Raw genomic sequence first — 10,204 nt, forward strand, 5'->3', positions numbered from 1 at the left:
ATTAGTGTTTTTTTTCGACTTCCAATGCAAGTAATGTTGTTGTAAACCTAATGAGACACCGTGATAGGAGCGTACAACTCATGCCGTTTTATTCTCTTTTCACACATTTTTCACATCACTCACACACTTAATTTCTTGTACCAGAATTCAAAATTGCATGAGTATGCTTCAGACCCAAGCAGTGGTCCAATCTATGTATGTGGTAAAGACTCCATTAATTAAATAATAAATTGAATATGTTTCATTACAGAGACTCATAGAGAGATTATCGAACAGCGACGATGGACAGGAAGACATTATTTTCTTTGTGGGCTCAACTGACCCCTGCTTCCATCATGATGGCGGACAGGGAGTCCTGCACCGAGGTGACCAGGCTCGTCCCCGCCCCCCCTACTGAGGCCAAGCCCCCGGGCCTTAACCCCCGCTACCCTCGTGGGGCTAGGCTGCCCTGGTTGGCTGCCCCAACTGGTGGCAGCAACGAGAGGGTCGTCCTCCGCCCCCCTACTGAGGCCAAGCCCCCGGGCCTTAACCCCCGCTACCCTCGTGGGGCTAGGCTGCCCCGGTTGGCTGTTTCTGAGGAGGCTGACGGCCAGGAAGCCTGGATCCAGGCGGCCCACTCCGACACCGTGTCCCCCCGTGCACGGGCTCTGGGTGCCGCCTCGAGCCAGGAGACTTCCCTGGGCAGAACCCCGCCAGGTGAAGAAGTTGTATACTTTAGTGTATTGCAAATATAATTGAATCATACAAAAGTTATGACAAGTATACTTTTACTTTTTGTGCTTAATTAAAAGTATGTTTAACGTATGTACTTTTCATAAGTGTACTTCATAATAAATGTCATTAAGTTCCACTTTAATATACTGAAAAAAAAGTATTCTAATTCTGAAATACTTAAAGTGGTATTGCATTGTACTTATAAAAAGTGTACTTTATTGTAAGTGTATTGTAAGTTGTACGTATGTGTACTTAGAAAAAGTATACTCAATAGCAAAGTAGAAGTGTATTTTAGTATACCTGCAGAAAGTTAATCTCAAATTGTATTAGAATGCCTTAGAAAAATTGCAAATAGGTGGTCATTTAGTGTACTTATGTAATTACACTTATTTTCAAGTCCTGTGTACTACACTATTAAAATGTTTTATTAAAGTGTACTTAATTTCCCCTCATTAGAAGTGGCTGACCCTGACCACCATCTGGGGTCTAGGCTGCCCCGGTTGGCTGCCCCAGCCGCTGGCGCCAACGACAGGATCGTCCTCCGCCCCCCTACTGAGGCCAAGCCCCCGGGCCTTAACCCCCGCTACCCTCGTGGGTCTAGGCTGCCCCGGTTGGCTGCCCCAGGTGGTGGCAGCAACGAGAGGATCGTCCTCCGCCCCCCTACTGAGGCCAAGCCCCCGGGCCTTAACCCCCGCTACCCTCGTGGGTCTAGGCTGCCCCGGTTGGCTGCCCCAGCCGCTGGCGCCAACGACAGGATCGTCCTCCGCCCCCCTACTGAGGCCAAGCCCCCGGGCCTTAACCCCTGCTACCCTCGTGGGGCTAGGCTGCCACGGTTGGCTGTGGCTGAGGAGGCTGACGGCCAGGAAGCCTGGATCCAGGCGGCCCACTCCGACACCGTGTCCCCCCGTGCACGGGCTCTGGGTGCCGCCTCGAGCCAGGAGACGTCCCCGGGCCAAACCCCCCCAGGTGAAGAAGTTGTATACTTTAGTGTATTGCAAATATAATTAAAGTATAGAAAAGTTATTACAAGTGAACGTTTGTTTTTAACTGAAACATGGCTGGAACAAAATAACAGTGCAACCGTTCTGATAGAGACAGCTCCTCCCAACTATAACTTTTTTGATGCATGTAGATCTGGAAAAAGAGGTGGAGGGGTTGCTGTTATATTTAAAAATGATTTTCAGGGGAAACAGATGTTATTTGGTGATTTTCCATCATTCGAATACCTTTGTGCTGTATTGAAATGCTCCCCCAGAGTTCTCCTATTAATTATTTACAGGCCACCCACATACTCTGCAAATTTTTTCGATGAATTCACAGAATTATTGTCTAGCATCTCCACAGACTTTGACTGTCTAGTTATAACTGGTGACTTCAATTTTCATACTGATGATTTGAATGACAAGTGTGCAAAAAAACTTTTTACCATTTTGGACACATTTGAACTGTCCCAACATGTGAAAGAGACTACTCATTGTAAGGGCCACACTCTAGACCTGGTTATCACAAAGGGCCTCAATGTTTTTGATCTCTCTGTGACTGATCCTTCCTTGTCTGACCACTTTTGTGTTTTCTTTAATATATCGTTTATTCCCGACATACAGACAAAATCAAATACTGTCAAAAAACGGTATATCAATGAAGAATCGTATGTACGTGTATGTAAGTGTATTGTAAATTGTACGTATGTGTACTTGGAAAAAGTATACTGAATAGCAAAGTAGAAGTGTATTTTAGTATACTTGCAGAAAGTTAATCTCAAATTGTATTAGAGTGCCTTAGAAATATTGCAAATACGTGGTCATTGTGTACTTGTGTAAAGTACACTTATTTTCAAGTCCTGTGTAAAACACTATTAAAATGTTTTATTAAAGTGTACTTAATTTCTCCTCATTAGAAGTGGCTGACCCTGACCACCCTCGTGGGGCTAGGCTGCCCCGGTTAGCTGCCCCAGCCGCTGGCGCCAACGAGAGGATCGTCCTCCGCCCTACTGAGGCCAAGCCCCCACATAGACCCCCAGGTGAACAAGTAGTACACTTTATTGTAGTACAAATATAATTGAAGCATACAAAAGTTATTCCAAGTATATTTGTTGCTTTAAAGTATGCTTAACGTATGCTTAAAAAAGGGTTCAGCCGTAGACAAAGTATAAAGGACGTTTCGCATAATCTGCTGAACCCAAGGTTGCCTATGTCAAAACATGGCAACTTTTGCATTCCTGCTATAACCACTAAGAGAGTAAACAAAGGGAAACGTAGACACACTGCTAACCTCACAAATCTCTTACATATTTCCTCCAAACCAAAAACAACCTTAAAGCCTATCAACAACACCATCAAGATGGGTCTACTTAATGTTAGGTCTCTTAATAACAAATCATTTTTAGTTAATGATTTTATTACCACCTCTAAACTGGATTTTATGTTTTTAACTGAAACATGGCTGGAACAAAATAACAGTGCAACCGTTCTGATAGAGACAGCTCCTCCCAACTATAACTTTTTTGATGCATGTAGATCTGGAAAAAGAGGTGGAGGGGTTGCTGTTATATTTAAAAATGATTTTCAGGGGAAACAGATGTTATTTGGTGATTTTCCATCATTCGAATACCTTTGTGCTGTATTGAAATGCTCCCCCAGAGTTCTCCTATTAATTATTTACAGGCCACCCACATACTCTGCAAATTTTTTCGATGAATTCACAGAATTATTGTCTAGCATCTCCACAGACTTTGACTGTCTAGTTATAACTGGTGACTTCAATTTTCATACTGATGATTTGAATGACAAGTGTGCAAAAAAACTTTTTACCATTTTGGACACATTTGAACTGTCCCAACATGTGAAAGAGACTACTCATTGTAAGGGCCACACTCTAGACCTGGTTATCACAAAGGGCCTCAATGTTTTTGATCTCTCTGTGACTGATCCTTCCTTGTCTGACCACTTTTGTGTTTTCTTTAATATATCGTTTATTCCCGACATACAGACAAAATCAAATACTGTCAAAAAACGGTATATCAATGAAGAATCGTATGTACTTTTTAGAAAGGCCATCTCCTTACTACCGCCTCTCAACCCATGTTCTGCTGATGATCTTGTAGAAAACTTTAATTTGAAAATTTTGAAAATCATGGATGTCATTGCACCTTATAAGGTTAAAACGATTTCTGGAAAGCAAAAGGCACCCTGGAGAAAAGCTGCCTCTGTAACAGCACAGAAAAAAGAATGCAGGAAGGTTGAACGCATCTGGCGTAAAACAAAACTTCAAATTCACCATGATATCTACAAAGAGAGCCTCCGTGCCTACAATTCTGACTTAAAAAGTGCTAGAGAAACATTTTTCTCCAATATCATTAAATCCAATAATAATAATGCAAAAACCCTATTTGCAACTGTTGACAGACTGACCAACCCCCCAACACAAATTCCACCTGATCTCCATTCCACGCAGAAATGCAATGAGTTTGCAGCTTTTTATACTGATAAAATTGAAGGCATCAGACGCGCCATCAATATCTCCACTTCAAACAAAAATGTTGGACTACCACCCTGTTCAAGCAAAAGTAACGTGGCAGGGATGGCATGCTTTAATGTTATTGACTCTAAAACTCTTGTGGAAACTGTTACACAACTAAAGCCATCCACCTGTTGCCTTGATTCTTTACCTACCAACCTCTTTAAGAATGTTTTTGACTGCCTAGCAATAGACATATTGCAGATAGTTAACAACTCTCTCCAGTCAGGCAACTTCCCAAAAGCCCTGAAAACTGCAGTTATTAAACCCCTTTTAAAAAAGCGGAGCCTAGATACCTCTATTATTAACAACTACAGACCAATATCAAATCTGCCCTTCATAAGTAAAATCATTGAGAAAGTTGTCCTCCAGCAACTTAATCACTTCCTGGCATCAACTGGTTGTTATGACACCTTCCAATCAGGATTTCGACCCCTGCACAGCACTGAGACCGCCCTCATTAAAGTTGTAAACGACATCCGTCTTAACACAGACTCTGGCAAAACCTCAATACTAATGCTACTAGACCTCAGTGCTGCATTCGACACTGTAGACCATACAATACTCTTGGACAGGTTAGAAAACTGGGTGGGGCTTTCAGGCACAGTCTTAAATTGGTTCAGATCCTACCTACAAAATAGGAACTACTTTGTTTCCATCGGCGACTTTGTATCAGAATCAACCAACGTGATGTGTGGAGTCCCACAAGGTTCGATCTTAGGACCCTCTTTATTCAACATCTACATGCTCCCACTAGGGCAAATCATGCATAATAACAATATTGACCATCATTGCTATGCTGATGACACGCAAATCTATGTATCGCTATCACCAAATGACTATCGGCCCATAGATCTGCTGTGCCAGTGCATTGAGCAAGTGAAAGACTGGATGTGCCGAAATTTCCTTCAGCTAAATGAGGATAAAACAGAGATAATTGTATTTGGTGCTAAAACGGAAAGGCTTAAAGTAACCCAACACCTTCACTCTCTGTCCCTGAAAACCTCAATCAAAGCCAGAAACCTAGGGGTTATCATGGATTCTGATTTACATTTCGAAAGTCACATCAAATCAGTTACAAAATCTGCATATTATCACCTTAAAAATGTAGCAAGACTTAGAGGGCTCATGTCCACAGAAGACTTACAAAAACTTGTACATGCCTTTATCACTAGTAAGCTTGATTACTGCAATGGTCTCCTTACAGGTCTCCCAAAACAAACTCTAAGGAAGCTTCAGCTTGTTCAGAATGCTGCTGCTAGAGTATTAACAAAGACCAAAAAATTTGAACATATTACACCAATTCTTAAATCGTTACATTGGCTTCCTGTAGGTCAGAGAATTGATTTTAAAATCATGTTGCTAACCTATAAATCCCTACATGGTTTAGGCCCAAAATATTTAACTGATATGCTTCCACTACATAAGCCTTCTAGAACACTAAGATCTTCTGAGACCAATCTGTTAATTATCCCCCGAGTAAACACGAAACATGGGAAAGCAGGATTTAGTTACTATGCAACAAATAGCTGGAATAAACTCCCTGAGGATTTAAGACTTGCCCCAACTCTGAGCACCTTCAAAACAAGATTGAAGACTTTTATGTTTGCTTTAGCTTTCTGCTAAATCTTAAATACTTTAGCTTTATTTTACTAAAATGCCTTTTTAACTCACTTTCAATTTTACTTACTAAAAAGCCTTTTTAACTTTCTATTTTACTCATTTCTTTGCATATGTTTTCTTTTCTTTTTTTAATGTATAACAATGTTTATATGTGAAGCACTTTGAGTCTGCCTTGTGTATGAAAAGTGCTATATAAATAAAGTTGCCTTGCCTTGCCTTGCCTTGCCTTAACGTGTACTTTTAAACAGTGTCCTTCACAGTGGATCTGCGGGACGCCCCGCTGAGCTCCGCCCCCTCTTCCCGGAACGCCGCTGCCTCCGCCCTCCGCCCGTGCAGATGAGCCGTCCCAGGGCTCCCACAGCGGCCCCCAGCGAGACCCACCCGGGCCCCACCCCTTCCCCAAACCTGAGCTGGCCATGACACAGAGCCTCACTCTCATCAGCTCAGAGAACTGGTGAGACACACACACACACACACACACACTCAGAATTTTCCCCCACACACACACACACACACACACAGAATCAGTCGAAGCAATCCGAACTTGTGTTTCATCTGACTGACCTGCTGTGGTTCTGAACGCAGGCAGGAGAAGATGGAAGGGCTCACGGTGCTGCGCAGTCTGGCCCAGAACCACGTGGACACGCTGCTCCCCAGGCTCCGCGACGTCTGCCTCGCCCTCGTGCAAGAGGTAGCTCCCCCTCTCTGGGCCTGCTTCCTGGTGCTCTCTCTCTCTCTACCACGTAACATGGAGACCAGCGTCTGTCACTGTGGGTGGGCGTGTGAGTGGGCGGGCGGCTGGGTGTGGACAGTCCGTCACTGTCTGCAAGTGTAAAACAAACTCAATCCTCCTGTCTACAGCTTAGTCTATATACCTCGCTGTGTGTAAAACCATCCCCATCAATTCTACACCATAGAACGAGTGGTTGATTCGACATGAACAATGTCAGCAAAACACAGCCTTGAATGAAGCGAAGAGTGTGAAACATATTATAATGAAACGCCTGCATTTCCTTCATATAGCGCTTTCCAAGACACTCAAAGAACCTTTACAGAGTGAGTGGTGTCTACCACGTGTGTGTCTGGTTTTCAGGTGAAGAACCTGCGTTCGGGCGTGTCCCGCGTAGCCGTGTGCACGCTGGGCGTCCTGTACTGCCACCTGCAGCGGGCCATGGACAAGGAGGTGGACACCACGGCCAGGGCGCTGCTGCACAAGGCGGCCGAGAGCAACGCCTTCATCCGGGAGGAAGTGGACGCAGCGCTGGGCCACATGGTGCGGCACTGCACGCCGGCACGCTGCATCAACGCCTTCCTGGACGGGGGTTTGAGGTCAGGGGGCTGCACGCACACGCACAACGCAGACACAAACACACTGTATTGCGCCTTGTTATGTTTTCTAGTATATCTACCACAGTAACGGTATTGCAAGATCAAATCTGTGATTTATATAAAGTACAAAGAATCAGCGGCTGATGCAAACGCACAACAGAAAAAATAGACATTTAAACAGGACTTGAGTGTCAAAGGAAACGTTTCTAACATCCTTAATCTGCTTTGGACTGGTAGGTAGGATACTCCAGAGGTCTAGCCGATGTTTCCTTATCTCCATCCGTTGTGTACTTCTGTGGTTTGTGTCTCTTTGTGTGCGTCCTTCATGTTGAGCCTGTGTGCGTCTGCAGCCACCTGAGCGCGGCGGTGAGGAAGTGCGCCGCCCAGCACCTGGCCGACCTGCTGGAGAGGGTGGGCGTGGCCCGCCTGCTGTCCGGAGGGAAGGACGTGACGGACAGAATCCTCCCGGCCGTGGTCAGGCTGGCCCTGGACTCCTCCCCGGAACCCAGGCACGTAGAGCCCCCGGTGGCTTCCTGTGTTGGCTGAAGGCTTTGGCGTGTGTCCAACGGCTCGGTGACGTGCCGGTCTCACTCCTCCCCCTTCAGGTCCTTTGGCCGCCGGATGTTGCTGTTCCTGTCGTCCCACCGGGACTTTGATAGCCTGCTGGAGAAGAACATCCCCACCAAGGACCTTTCCGCCGCCCGCAAGGCGGTCAGTGGACTCAAGGCAAAAGGTACGGAAGGCCCCGCCCTCTCGCCCCACCCTACCGCTTGGTGACGGGTCTGGTGAACGTTGTTGTTGTTGTGTTTGTTGTGTCAGGGTCAGGGTCAGGGTCAGGGTCTGGGTGAGACGCCCCAGACCCCAGCCTCGCTTCCCGGCAGTGGCACCGCCAGGGCCTCGACGCTCCAAAGGAAGCTCCCCAAACCGACCATAGCCCCCAGCCCCACCACCACCACCCCCACCAACACCGCCACCACCACCCCCAGGTGAGACTCCTCCCAGACGCATGACAGCCACCTTGGAAATATGTTGGTGAAAGTAAAAGCCTTATGCTATGAGGTCAGCTCCTCTCTAGGGGTCGTGTTCCAGAGCACACATGATGGCTTTTGTTTGCAATGTCTCTCCTATATTTATTTATGCATTTGTTAGTTTTCTCAACTTGAAGCAAACTTTAAGAATATCTTTTATCTTATTTCCAAGATCATATATATATATGTAGTAAGTATGTATGCAGTTTCATGACATTATATTTTGTGGTACCCTCCAGGGAGCCCAACTGCAAGTACAGCTCCAAACCTCAGGGGCCCATCATCGAAGACAAGGCTGAGTACATCAGGCAGCTCACCGTTCTGCTGGAGTCCAAGGACTTTAGGGAGCGCATCAAAGGCCTCGACCAGCTGGTGGCCGACTGCCAGCACAACCCCAGCATGGTCATCCGCAGCCTGTTCCCGGTCCGTAAAACCCCCCACCGCTCGTAAACGCCCACTACCTCACACTCGCCCTTATCCCCTTTCCTGGTGGGACTCCCTCCTGTCCCCTTTTTGTTCACCTGTTCCCCGTTTCTCCCCGCTCCCCCAGGTGTTTGACCTCTTCAGAGACCGCCTGCTGGAGTCCAACCGTAAGGTGAACCTTTACGCCCTGGAGGCCCTGCAGGGGATGGTGCGCTTGCTGAAGGACAACCTGTCCGGGGTGCTCAACCACCTGGTGCCCGCCATCGTTGACAACCACCTCAACTCCAAGAACCGCGCTGTATACTCGGCCGCCACAGGGGCCCTCTGCGAGCTGGTGCTGAACCTCGGTGAGGGCCCGGTGGGGAGCTGTCCAGAACACGGTCCAGTCTGACCACGGTGTTGTCCTTGTAACTCATGTGTTCGTCCCTTGCCCCTCTCCAGACAACAGCCTCCTCCTGGAGCCGTTCTGCTTCAAGGCACGGGTTCTTAGCGGCCAAGCAAAGGTGGACCTGATCGAGAAGGTTGCAGGTTTGTTAATGGCTAAAATGTTTGTTTGTTTTGTTCTTTGCAATGATCAGCACCAAACATACGTATACCATTGTGTGGCCAATCAAGCGGCATCTGATCCGCTCTGCTCTGCCGCCTTCATCTCCTCCGTCTCTTCCTATTCCTCGGTCTCCTCCTCTCCTCTGTCTCCTCCTGTCTCCCATTATTTTGTCTCTTCCTTGGTTTCCACCTCCTTCTCTTCCTGTCTCCTCCCCTCCCCCTTTCCCTCCGTCTCCTCCTCCCCCCCCAGAGCTGGTGATGGAGCTGTACCCCCGCCGGCCCCAGCTGGTGGAGCAGAAGGCGCTGCCCCTGCTGTGGGGCCTGCTGGGCCCGTCCAGCGGCAGCGTGCACCGGGCGACAACCAGCCTGTGCCGAGCCCTCCACCATCAGATGGGGCCCGGCCTGCGGCAGAGCGCCGCCTCTCAGCCCCCGAGCGTCGGCAGGGACCTCAACCAGCTGCTGAGAACCATGTCCTGAATAAAAAATGACCTAAGGACGGGAACGAGAAGACTCACTGCTCTCTTTGCACTTTTACAGGTAGCTTGTGTTGCACTTTAACTTAAGGTACAATTTACAATTACAATTAGGGCATTTAGCAGACGCTTTTATCCAAAGCAAATACACACATTGACACACCGACGGCAGAGTCAACCATGCAAGGTGATAGCCAGGTCGTCGGGAGCAGTTAGGCAGGGCTCCAGACTGCAACCAATTGGTAACGTTTTGCGACCAGAATTTGAGAATGCGCGACTGAATTTTTGCTGGTCGTGCATGCGTGTCAGCAAAAATTCAGTTGCGCATTTGCCCCTTTTTTTCTTCTTTATTTTTACACGTTAAACGTGGAAGGGGCGCGTCAATGAATCCGGAATCTGTAGCAGGCAAGAGTGTGAGAAAGATAGGGAATGGCCACTAAGTGGCTAATGTGTGGAGGGGGAGGGTCATAGAGATTATCGAGCGCGGGAAACCGCCGCAGGTATGTGAGAAGGAGAACGATCTCAACCTTCCATTCGAACAATGAGCAAGCG

At 47.3% G+C, this 10,204-nt stretch overlaps 1 protein-coding gene across 1 annotated transcript; it reads left to right on the forward strand.

The window, feature by feature from the left end:
* Positions 1 to 338: 338 nt before the first annotated feature.
* On the forward strand, positions 339 to 9,682 carry LOC130402329 (TOG array regulator of axonemal microtubules protein 1-like). Its single transcript, XM_056606483.1, has 12 exons — positions 339 to 373; positions 554 to 696; positions 6,190 to 6,307; positions 6,439 to 6,544; positions 6,947 to 7,182; positions 7,533 to 7,691; positions 7,788 to 7,908; positions 8,014 to 8,101; positions 8,434 to 8,633; positions 8,761 to 8,980; positions 9,075 to 9,161; positions 9,430 to 9,682. The coding sequence occupies exons 1-12, from the start codon at positions 339 to 341 to the stop codon at positions 9,654 to 9,656; spliced, it is 1,740 nt and encodes a 579-aa protein (XP_056462458.1). The 3' UTR covers positions 9,657 to 9,682.
* The last annotated feature ends 522 nt before the right edge of the window (positions 9,683 to 10,204 follow it).

This window comes from Gadus chalcogrammus, chromosome 2 (assembly GCF_026213295.1).
Source record: "Gadus chalcogrammus isolate NIFS_2021 chromosome 2, NIFS_Gcha_1.0, whole genome shotgun sequence".
NCBI classification, from domain to species: Eukaryota; Metazoa; Chordata; class Actinopteri; order Gadiformes; family Gadidae; genus Gadus; species Gadus chalcogrammus.